This window comes from Talpa europaea, assembly GCF_964194135.1.
Source record: "Talpa europaea genome assembly, chromosome: 7".
Taxonomy (NCBI): domain Eukaryota; kingdom Metazoa; phylum Chordata; class Mammalia; order Eulipotyphla; family Talpidae; genus Talpa; species Talpa europaea.
The window spans coordinates 53,718,865-53,730,963 of record NC_140074.1 but is presented as its reverse complement, the minus strand read 5'-3'; the positions used below and the strand labels follow the sequence as shown (position 1 = coordinate 53,730,963).

At 48.7% G+C, this 12,099-nt stretch overlaps 1 protein-coding gene across 2 annotated transcripts in view; it reads left to right on the top strand.

Annotated features, from left to right (window-relative positions):
* Positions 1 to 310: 310 nt before the first annotated feature.
* Positions 311 to 12,099, top strand: part of ANKS6 (ankyrin repeat and sterile alpha motif domain containing 6) — a gene marked incomplete at both ends in the record, with an annotated part of 47,319 nt that continues 35,530 nt past the window's right edge. For both annotated transcript variants that reach the window (XM_084237632.1, XM_084237631.1), the window contains 3 exons: positions 311 to 666; positions 7,110 to 7,612; positions 11,885 to 11,929. In XM_084237632.1, coding sequence (XP_084093758.1) covers positions 311 to 666; positions 7,110 to 7,612; positions 11,885 to 11,929 — 904 coding nt within the window. The remainder of the gene's footprint in view (positions 667 to 7,109; positions 7,613 to 11,884; positions 11,930 to 12,099) is intronic.

Genomic DNA, 12,099 nt, shown 5'->3' with positions numbered 1-12,099 from the left:
GCCGGCACACAGTGGGCGCGCGGGCGGGTCCGGGAGTGAGGCCGGCACACAGTGGGCGCGCGGGCGGGTCCGGGAGAGAGGCCGGCACACAGTGGGCGCGCGGGCGGGGCCGGGAGAGGGGCCGGCACACAGTGGGCGCGCGGGCGGGTCCGGGAGAGAGGCCGGCACACAGTGGGCGCGCGGGCGGGACCCGGAGAGAGGCCGGCGCACAGTGGGCGCGCGGGCGGGCAGAAGGGGGCGCCCGTGCGCGGTATCCGGGGGCGGAGCCGGCGCGGCCGGCGGGGCAGACGGGCGCGGGCCGCGGGCCGCGATGGGCGAGGGCGGGCTGCCCCCGGCCTTCCAGCTGCTGCTGCTCGCCTGCGACCAGGGCGACACGGACACGGCGCGGCGGCTGCTGGAGCCGGCGGCGGCGGCGGAGCCCGCAGAGCGCGGCGCGGAGCCGGAGGCGGGCGCGGAGTCGGCGGGGGCCGAGGCGGCCGGGCCCGGGGCGGCGGCGGCGGCCGGAGCGCCGGTGCCCGTAGACTGCTCGGACGAGGCCGGCAACACGGCGCTGCAGTTCGCCGCGGCCGGGGGCCACGAGCCCCTGGTGCGTTTCCTGCTGCGCCGCGGCGCCTCGGTCAACAGCCGCAACCACTACGGCTGGAGCGCGCTCATGCAGGCGGCCAGGTGAGGGGCCGGGGCGCCGGGGTCCCGGTGGGGCGTCCTGGGGCCCGTGGAGCGCGGGCGGGCTTCTCTCTGGCGGCCGCCGGGGCTGCTCGTCGGCCCCCGCAGATTCGCAGGGAGATGAAGAGTCAAGGACTCGTTGGAGAGTCGGCTGGCTCGGTAGACTTTGAGCAGCTTGGGACACGAGAAGTGAAGTGCTTTTAATAAGGTAAAACTAGCATCTTGGAAATGTTGGCCTTTCAAAACAGAATCTAGACACTGCGAATAGAATCTTAAAGACGTAGAATCTCAGAAGTGTCCTTTTCTTGCAACAAGGAGTTCCTGAGAACCTCCTGGCTGCACACCCTAGTTTGGCACTGGGAATCCTAGGGGATCCAAGTTAAGTCCCCATCGGGAGCAATTCACGCGCTGGTGGGCAGGCCAGACAAGGACACAAGCTTTATAGGGAAAGTTCTGGGAACTCCAGAGGTATCCGACCCAGTTTGGGGAGGTAGATAAAGTTTCTGTAAAAATGATGGATATATTCAAATCGAGATCTGAGGACTGGAAAAAATTAACCAGGACAGAGGTGGGAGGTGGGAACAGAATAATAGAAGGCCCATGCGAAGGTTTGGAAGCAAAAGCAAACCTCAGAACTGTTAGAAGGATGTTGTGTCTGGGGATTGGGGATGGGGGTGGGAGACTTGGCGATGAACCCTTCTGGAGAGGAGGAAGCAGGTGCCAAGTGGCAGGGCTGAGAAAGGTGAACTCTCCTGAAAGCTCTAGGTAGTTAGCAGAATCAAATTCGAGTTTTGGAAAGCTTACTTTCACTGCAGTGTGAGAATGGATGAAGGGGTGGGCTATAGTCAGAGAGGCTGGTTCAGAGGGGATTGTAGTAGTTCAGTAAGAGCCTGGACAGAGCAGAGACAGTGAGCGGAGCAAAAAGATTGAGTTTGAGATGTACTCAGGAAATAGGATGAACAGGACTTGAAACCACGGTATAAAGAATTACAGTGAAGTCTCGTATGTCAGACATCTACTTAGGCCCCCAGCCCTTTCTTGCAAGGAGAGAATGTAGGTTATTTGTGATTTGGATGGCTTGTTGCCATATTGCTCTTCATACAGGTGTATTAGTTTCTCATGGCTGCTGTAATAACTTAGCACAAAGTCAGCAGCAATCACCTCCCTCCATCCCCTGCTTCTGTTATCGTAGCTTCTGATTCTGATTCTTCTGCTCCCCCCCTTCCGCATTTAAAGGACCCTTGTGATGACATTGGGCCCACCCAAATAGGCTAGGCTATACTCCTCATCTTAGTGTCCTCTGATTAGCAACCTTACTTCTGTGACCTTAATTTCCACTTTGCTATGGAACCTGGTTTCATTACATGACCTTTCACTTAAAGTCGCATTTCCTAAGAACCATTAAATGAAATTAAGTGAAGATGTACTGTACAGGGAAGGCAGATCCTCCAATAATGTCTTTTATTCAACATTGCTGGAATTCTTTTATCTTCATCAATGTTATAATGAAAAGACACTGACGGAAACAGTGTTGCTCAAGAACTGTGATTACAGGTTTTGCGTTTAGCATGTGGATATCTGTGGGCCCCGCTATCCTTCCGAACATAGTCCTTGCCTAGTTTCCCTCCAGCAGCACTGTATGTGGGTGCTGTTTTATATGGCTTTGCCAACACAGTATGTTATCAAACTTTCAGATTTTTGTGTCTGAGTGTTGAAAAATTGAATGTCAGTGTGGCTGTGATTTGCATTTTTTAAAATTGTGAATGAAGCAAAGTGTCTTTCCAGATGTAAGAGCCATTTGTTTTCCTAAAAGCATTGAAAACTCAAGGACATTCTTACTCATAAGTTGCTCATTGTGACCAGGTAATATTTTATTTCTCTGAGTTTTTTCTAAGCCATACACAGTTGTTCTAATGAAGTTTAATTTGTTGCTAGCAAAATTTTATCCTGCAGTATTTTCAAATACACTGTTTTCAACTGCTGTGTCATAGTCCATCCTTGGGACAATTGGTGGTTTACTTAACCCTCCTCAGCCTTTGAACATTTATGTCAATTGGCCTATACTATATGTAAAGAATATACCGTAGCTTTAATGCACAGACTGCCTCTATGCTTAAGCAATGCAATGTTTTATGCACCTATTAGCTTGTTGGGACTCTGTCTTAAGAGACCTGACTTCTTGCCCAGAACAGTTGGAGGTTACCAGAAAGTCTTTGGGGTTGTGGACCTTTCTTCTAAGGTTCTGTTTCTATTAGTGGCCCTATACACTCCAGGTAAATCCTCAACCCTAGTGCTCACCTGCACTATGGCCAGGTCTGCCCATCTGCCTGCCAAAGCCTGTGATCCAGGCCACTAGTGTGTAGAAGCCTTAACTGCTCTTCCTTCCTCTAATCATGCATTCTCTAATCCATGCTCCACAGAACTTCCAGATCTTTCTGAAATGAACATTTGACTGCCTCTCCCGTAATGGCTCTCATTGGAACCCTTAACCAAGTATTTGAGGCTCTCTCATGTGACACCTTCCTGCATTCTCTCTTCTGCTTTACCCCTGGCTCCTAAACTCAGGCCAAGATGATTTTCATACAGGCCTTCTCTATGCCTCTCCATAGGATCCCCTCCCCCTCCCCATCAACATTTTTTTGAGCATTTATTATGTGCCAGGAATATCATCTCCACTTTGCAAGTGAGAATTTGAGGTTACAAAATTTGCTCATGAGCATACTGCTAGTTAGAGCAGATTTGGGGGGGTCTGACTACAGAAACCAGACCCATAGGGGGTCTGACTACTGTTCCCAGTGAAGCACCCCTCTTCCCTCTTCCCACCTAGTGCTTGTGACCCCTCATTACAGCTGGCTGCCTTCCTGGTACCCAAACCTGGCCGCACATCAGGCTCACCAGATGCTTTTCCAGATCAGATGCCCGTGTTCCCTTTCTGGAATTATGATTCAGGAGACCTGATGGTGAGGGACTCTTAAAAAAGCCTCCCTAGAGATTCTCTGATATAGTCAGAGGGTTAAGGACTGCTGATGTGTGTTTTAATTTCTGAGCTCCCACCTAGTGGAGGGGGTTCTGGGGGCCATGCAGGGTGAGCTTTGTGTCTATAGCACCAGGTATGATTCCTGGTGTCCCAGAGGCCCCTGATCACCACTTTATGCTGTTATTTCTGCAGGATGGCCAGAGTCATCTAATTAATTTCATCTGATTAATTTCTGTTCCTCTTGATGGGCCAGGAGATGTAGAAGAATTTAAAAACCTGTTCTAATAGTTAACTATAAACGTTTTTAGAGGACTTTTCTTCTCTACATTTTGGTATTGTAAAGACTGGAATTTGTGGTCCAGGTGTCCCCATCTTTCAGATGGAGAGGCTCTGGGTTAATTTTGTTCCTCTGTTTCCCTCTGTCTTACAGGTACTAATTTAGGAGTATTAGCAATGACATACTCTCTTATTTATTTTTATGAGAATATGGCTAAATATGACAAGTCTGTAAGAGATTGGAATTGACTTTTGTCCTTTATTTGGACCTACACAGGACCCGGGTACTTTAAAATTCATTGTTCTTCATTTGTGGATGTTGGGTCGTTTTCAAGGGTTCTGCCTAATTCACATCAAAAGCTCTGTGTTGAGGAATAAGTTCTGGAGACTTCTGAAGGATATACGGTGTGTCCAACTCTCCGATCAGGACAGGCAGATGCCCGTCCCACACTAGTGCTCTTTTCCCTGAATCAAATATGCTTCAGCGTGTCTTCAGAGATGTTCCCGGCAACTTCCACTTTTGATTAACATGACCACTGTTTATCATCCCTGCTCTGAGTTTCTGAGCTCATCACTAAGCTTTGGATGAGGCCAATCCGACAGGCAGTGTGCCTGGACTGCAGTCAGTTTCATCTGTTCAGATTGTTTAGTACCAGAAACGGATATATTCATATTTTTCCCCTCTACTTAAAATAATAGATCACCTTTACTGAGCACTTACTTTGTGTCAAACACTGTGCTAAGTATTTCAAATTAACTCAGTCGATTTGCCCAAAACTTTAGGAGGTTGGTATTTTTGTCATTTCCATTTTACAGCTGAGGAATGAGACTCAGAGACATTAAGTAACTTGTCCAAGGCCACACAGCTACCAAGAGGCAGAGGCAGAGTCAGCCTAGACACCAGAGCCCCAGAAGCCCCAGCCTCAGCAGGTAATTGCCTCTCAGCCATGAACCCCATGACTGCTTTCCTCTTGGTGTAGGCCACAAGGAAGCTGCTCACCAAATTTGCCAAATGCTAACGAGACAGGTTGGTGTTTACTTTGGATCTAACTTCATCCTTGGCCTGTTTAACTCCCTCCTTTTCCCTTTCATTCATCCACTTGCCTTTGTGACAGCTGGATTCTCAATCTAATGCTCTGGAGTGAGCACCAGGTCTTTAAATTCAGGTGTTACTTTCTGGAATTAATGGGTAATCATAGCAGCTGTTTAGAACCCCCTGAATACCCCCTATATCCAGTAATTACTGGTTTGAAATTAGCTACACACATTATCTCAACCTTCATTGGATCCTTTTATTTTTCAGCTGAATTGAATGACCTCTTGGGCTTCCCACAAGTTCAGAAAACATTCCAAATTCCAAATTTCTGCTTAAATTCAATGTTTTTCTTTGATGACAATGTGTTATACTGGAAGAGCTAGGGCCCTGGTTCTTGTTTCAAGTTTTGACTCTGTCACATGCAAATTGAGAGACTTTGGATTGTTGTTTTCCATTCTGATCTCAGCTTCCTGGTCTGTGAAGTGGGTTTTTTAAAGATCAAATGAGATTTTTAAAATGTAATAGTACCTTATGATTTGCTACTAGGAATTATGCTAGATTTTGGTCATAGTGGTCATTTATTTATTCACTCAGTCATCTGACACAATTTCCTGAGCTCCACCCTGGGTCAGAAGCCCATTGCTGTCTGCATTTGAGCTTAATTTCAGCATGGCTTACCTGTCTCTTCTCTTGGGAAGAAACTGGACAGGTCTAGCCCACTACACTGGGAAGCCAGTTTACAAGCTCTCTGCAGGTCTGCAGGCTGACCCGGTGCTGTTAAGGGTCATGTCCCAGAAGGTATTTGTAAGTTCAGACCAGAGTTCAGCCTTGGCTTGGCCTCCACAGGCAGCAGGGAGGCCCTATGTTTAGATGAGGCACAAAAGTCCCTTCTAGGAAAGAGGGGTGCATGTCAAGAAACTCAGAAAGCTGCCTTGCCAATACGGACATTATGCAGGCGGTATGGCCACGTAAAAGCTGGCACAGCCAGCCCTTCTCTTCTTGTCGTTATTTCCTTAATTCCAGTCCCCTCCAGCTCTGATACACACTGCTGAGCCCAGAAAGAGGGTGCCAGCCAAAAACCCTGCAAAAAAAGAACTTTTCTACCCTCTGGCAGCAGCAGAAAGAAGATCTTTTTCTGGGAAACCCTGTTTTAACCTTCCTGCCACTAGAGAATTGGGGGGAAGGGGCATGTCTTTCTCCCCAGTGTTGCAGCGTGGCTTCTCAGCAGAGCTGAGCTCAAGCTTCACCAAGGGTCTGGTGCACGGGTTCATTGGTGAAGGAAACTCTATGGGGACTACACCTGAGGGGTGGGGGGAAGCAAATATTGTTAAAAATGAACAACGCTGTAAAAAAATTAAAAAAAAAAAAATTAATAAAAAAAGAAAAGGAGGGTCTGGCCCAGGCCCTATTCTCAGCCTCTGGCAGTGTACATTCCTGCCAGCAGATGGCAGCAAGCCCCTGGAGACATGCTGGAGCCCCTTTCTGCTGACCACTGCCACGTCACACCTCTTGGCATGGGGTCCATGGTCTCATCTAGAAGGCCTCCTATGTATGTGAGTTTGGGATTGGGGAGGGTGAACACGAATCAGACACAGGCCCTGCTGGTGAGGAAATCCAGCACAGACAGAGACTGATTGCCACGCTATAAAGCAGAGAAAAGAGTGGTCTGAGATATGGGAGACAGGGTAGTGTAGGGAAAGAGGGAGGATTCAGCAGACCTGGCTTCTGACCCTGATGCCGTCCCTTAGCAGCCGACTGACCTTGGAATGTTGCCCAGTGTAAAACAGTCACAAAAATTATAGCTAACATTTATGTGGTGCTTCCTTTGCCAGACTGTTCTAGGTGTTTTTTATATACTCTAAATGATTATACCTTCAATCATTTAATACTTAGTAGTCCTTGTTGAAACAATTACAACCCCACTTTACAGATGAGCACATGAAGGCATGAAGAAGCTAAAGTCCTTTTTTCAAGGTCTGGATTTGAACCTTACAGGGCAGCCCTCACCTTTGAGGGTTCATATGTGAGGCCAGCCCAGTGCCTGGTCCAGAGAAGACAGCTCTCATCACTTGAGCGATTAATACCAGTGAGGATTTCCTGTGCTGCTTCCTTACCAGCTCCATGTTTACTGTCCCTAATTTTCTACCTTTCTGGCAGATTTGGGCACGTGAGCGTGGCACACCTCCTTTTGGACCACGGGGCTGATGTCAATGCCCAGAACCGGCTAGGGGCCAGTGTGCTTACCGTAGCCTCCCGAGGTGGCCACCTGGGCGTGGTGAAGTTGCTCTTGGAAGCCGGTGCCTTTGTGGACCCTCAAAACCCCTCTGGCGAGCAGCTGGAGCCAGGGGACAGCAGGGATGAGCTGCTGGACATCTCAGCCCTGATGGCCGCCATCCAGCATGGGCATGAGGCTGTGGTGCGTCTTCTGATGGAGTGGGGCGCCGACCCCAACCACACAGCCCGGACTGTGGGCTGGAGCCCACTAATGCTGGCAGCGCTCATAGGAAGACTTGGGGTGGCTCAGCAGCTGGTCGAGAAGGGGGCCAACCCTGACCACCTCAGCGTGCTGGAGAAGACTGCCTTTGAGGTCGCACTTGACCGCAAGCACAGGGACCTTGCAGACTACCTGGACCCACTGACCACCGTCAGGCCCAAGACAGGTCAGACTGCCCCCCTGCTCCTACCATGCCTCACAGAGGACACCACATTTCCCAACCAGAAGGGCATGTGGAAAGCAGAGTTCAGTTTCCAGGGCAGTGGGGCTTGATGTGCTGTACATCGAGACCTGTTGGGAGTGCCTGTCCTGTGCAGGTTTCCAGATCACCCTCAGAGGGGGTTTGGCAGCGCTGGGAAGAGCCTGAAAACCTGCACAGCAAAGTCCCTCCTCCCTAGCTAGGTTATTCCAGTGCAGGTGGTTCTGGGATCCTGCTAGAGTAGGGGTCAGCAAACCTTCTCTACAAAGGACCAAATAATAATAATCTCAGACTGTGGAGGCCATACAGTTCTGCTGGAGGAAAAGCAATCACAGGTGATATGTAAATGAGTGGCTGTGGTTATGGTCCAATAAAACTATAATTACAAAAATAGGTGGCCAGGCAGATTTGGGTCACCAACTGTAGTTGGCCAGCCCCTGCTCTAGAACAATGTGCCTGACTTCTCCTGCCAGTATCCGTCCCCAAAGACAAGTCCACATTAAGTTCAGTCCACTTTGGAGGGTTTTTTTGTTATCTATTAGTGTGCCCTATTTCTTTGTTCTTTTTGTTATCTTTCTGGCATTTGTGGGCTGTTTCAACACTTCTTAGCAAATCTAAGGTCATAGTACATTTCAAAACCTCTAGTTCGTTGTCGTTCATAGTGGGACCCTGAAATGCAGCCTCTCACACAGCCTCAGGCCCCTCTTGTTCTCATGGGTCTGACTTCAGTGACAGGACCGAGGCAGCCCAGGCTGTAATGATGGCCCCTATCTATGACTGAAAGGTAACAATCTGAAGAAAAGGTCTTCAGACCAATCGGCTAAAATGACCTGAAAGTGTTAAGCAGTTCAGTACCGTCCAGAGAATGTACACATAGCCTTGTCAATCAAAAGATGCTGCAAATTTGGGGAAAGCTTATTAGGAGCACATCACCTGATCGGATCAACTCTGAGATAAATGTGTTTTAAAATCCTGTAGTGACAGAGAGATGGCAAAAATGAAGAAGACATCGAGACAAAAGAAAAGGAAGTGAAGTTCAGGAAAACCTATATGAAGCTGAGAGGCCGCTTACTTGTGCAGGTTGGGAAACTTGAGGTCCAGAGAGGCACAGGGGCTCGTCCAAAGGTCACATGTCCATTTGAAGCAAAGGGAGTGACACCCAGAAGGTGAGGGATTCCCTGCAAAGAGCACCAGGAGGTGACTGCCCAGTCCCAGCCCTTGCAGCGCTCTGGGAGCTGGGCAAGCACATAGTGCCTCTGAACTGTCTTTTGTCCCTTCTGTAACTTGGGGTGACGATAAGGACTGCCTGGTGGTTGTGAGCAGAATGTACTGGTGGCCTAGTGCCAGACCCACGCAGTGCGAAATCAGGGCTCCAGTCTTCTCCTACAAGGTGTTTTTCTCCACAGAAGTCTGGCTGGAATGCTTGTTTTTGTAGCACACCCAAGACGTGGGATCTCATGCTTTCACGGGTGCTTGCTTTGCAGGCGCCGGTGGGCTGGCTCAGTGGGGGTGGAGTGACTTGGTCAAGGTCTCCCTGCTAGAAGTGGGTGGTCCAGTTCAGCCCATGACCGCCACACTGGGCCCCTCTGCTTGGGCCCAGGTTTCCCTCAGCCTGGATTCCTGAGTCTTAGCCCACCACATGCTCATTTTGGGGATTATCCCAACTCCCTGACAGGTGATTTCCTGTTTCCCCAAGGCAGAGGCTCAGGCAGTGGATATGTCCCATGTCACTCTCTACTTTGATGGACCCATATGTCCCAGGTCACTCTCTACTTTGATGGACCCTGGATCTACCCACATTGGCCAAGGGAGCCTGGTCCCGTTAATTGAGGTTGACAAGCTTCCATTTTGCTATCCATAAATGGGGGGCAGGACTGATAGGTCACCACCCCAGCCCAGAGGGAGCAGTGAGAGATGTTGGCAGCTACTGTGCCCACCTTTCTGTGGTCGTGTTCAACAAGATCGGGTCAAGTTATGAGCACAGACCTTTCCCATCAGACAAACCCAGGTTTGAGGCTCATTCTCTGACTTAGTGCCCAAGTGACCTTGGGCATGCCCATTGTCCCTTCACTGCAGTATACTCTTTCATAAAGGTTATAATAAATGCAATGACTTTGTACAGTTCTGTGAGCAGTAGTGAGATACTGCCTATAAAATATGCATCCCAATGCCTGGTACATAGCACACAGTACATGGAGACTATCATTTGTATTTTTATTCACCATTCATTTTTTCAGTTATTCTGCAAATACTTACAGAGGGGCTGCTATGTGCCAGGCACTGTATCGGCACCTGGGGTACCTTAGTGAATAAATCATACCCAGTCCTTGTCCTCAAGAACCTTAGCTTCTATTGAGGAGACTGACCTGACAAATGAAATAGTGTGTTAAATAAAATAAGTTAAATAGCCCAGTAGGTGGTAAGTGCCATGGGTGAAAGAGAACAAACAGCGTGAGGCAGGGGGTTGGAGAGTGGCAGAGGTGGATGGTTGGGTGACTTCCTAGAGGAGATGAGATTTCAGCCAACTTGCAGGAGTTGAGGGAGTATACCACGCGAACTCCTGGGAGAACCTTCAGGTCAGACAGCAGCAAGAACAAGGCTGTGTTGTTAATAGTGACAGGTTATTAAATAACAATAAGAGCCCCCAATTCTTTTGATTAGATGCCAGTAAATCAGTCCCCGACCAAGACCTTGGCGACCCAGGGCTCTCCCTTACAATAGCTGAAGGACCCGAACTCCAAGGTCCTTGTAACTGTCATTGTGACACCCTCCCCACCCCCACTGTGGTTGCTCCTTGGGCAGGATCAGGGTCCCTGGAGCTTCTCTGTTAGAGATGCAAAAGTGAGCCCAGAGCCAGGAAGGGACCAGCCCAGGGTCACCTGGCACCATGGCACAGCTGCCCCAGCCTCCTGAGGTCAGGCTAGACTATCAGGGATTCATCGGTACCAGACAAGTCACTTAGCAACCAACACTAAGGCTGGTGACAGTCTTTTTTTTTTTTTTTTTAAAGGGTCTTGGCTTGGGAAGACCCTCCCCACAGCAAATCAGACTCTTAAAGGTACATGAGACATATTTTTAAAACTCAAGATGAAGAATCATTTCTTAGTAATATTCACAGGCAAAATTAGACTTTGGGTTCCATGGACCTATCTGTACATCCTTCTAGCAATCATTTGGTTAGTAGTGATCTTTGCTGGTGTGGGTGCTCTTCAGGAGTAAAGATAATTAGAGTTACTCTTGGAACAGGGCCCAACCCTTTTTGAATCATTCCCCATCTATATCACTGATCCCTACAACCACTCTGTTGACACAGACCATAGGACACAGATATGCTGACCCCATACCCAGTGCTCTTGTACCTGCAGCTTCATCCCAGCTGCCCCAGGGGACTGATCTGGGCCAGAGATTTAGTCTAGATCATCGAATTCCTCTTATAGCTACTCCATTCCCAAGGGTTAGTCAGAGGCTGCAGGAACACCTGCACTGGGCCGCCAGCTCAGGTCATGAAGATGTAAAGCAGGTCCCCTACCCCAAGGTTGGAGGAAGGTGACAGACATGCAGGTGGCAGCGGGGAGGTGCCTCACACTGAAAGGGTGCAGCAGGGCCCAGGTTTGTGGGTAAGGGTGGGGGTCCTGCTCCAGCTTGGCTGTAGGGAGCAGCATCAAGACCAGGTGGGCAGTCACCTCCAGGCAGCCGTGTCTGCAGGTCCTGAGCCTGGGTGACTCTCAGAATCATATTCCGATGGTTTCTTATCGGGAAGGAAAGCAGAGTGAACAGTGGCTTCTGGGTAGTCATGACTCCCAGTCCTCTGTTTTGGAATTATATAGCCTGGTCGTATAGTTAGTTTTTAGGAGGAAAAATCTTCCTTTTAAAATTGTCATAGGAATTCGGATTTTTCCAAGACTGTACTTTCTATATCTAAGAAAGGACACCCCAAAGTTTGGATTGTGTTAAAATGATTGCTTTGTGAGCGTGGAATAGGAAATGGTCTGCTCGCTGTTCATTCCTGTTCTGTTGGCCAAGTCACCTCCCCAGATCTGTCTCTGAAATGTTTTCTAACATTCTTTAATAATAACCCTTTTAGAAGTACTGCTGGGTTCACCTGTTACATATGTCTCTGGTCAGATTGCTTTTGAAAATACATCATTTTAAAAGCTAGATTGTGTAGTTACACCCTTGTAACTTCCCTGCTGTATTAAGCTTTTGTGTGGTTAACTTTTAAAATCTTTGTTTACCCAGATGAGGAGAAAAGGCGACCTGATATTTTCCATGCATTGAAAATGGGTAAGCAACTACTTTAGAAAATCTATTTGGATATGTAAGAATACAGTGCCACATTCTCCCAACCTAATATTTGCAGTCCTTTTCAAGATCACCCAGAGTATTTAAGAAAGAAACAAACATTTAGTTGTTTCCTGAATCTGTAGTTTCACCCGGAGGGTTCAGAACCTGGA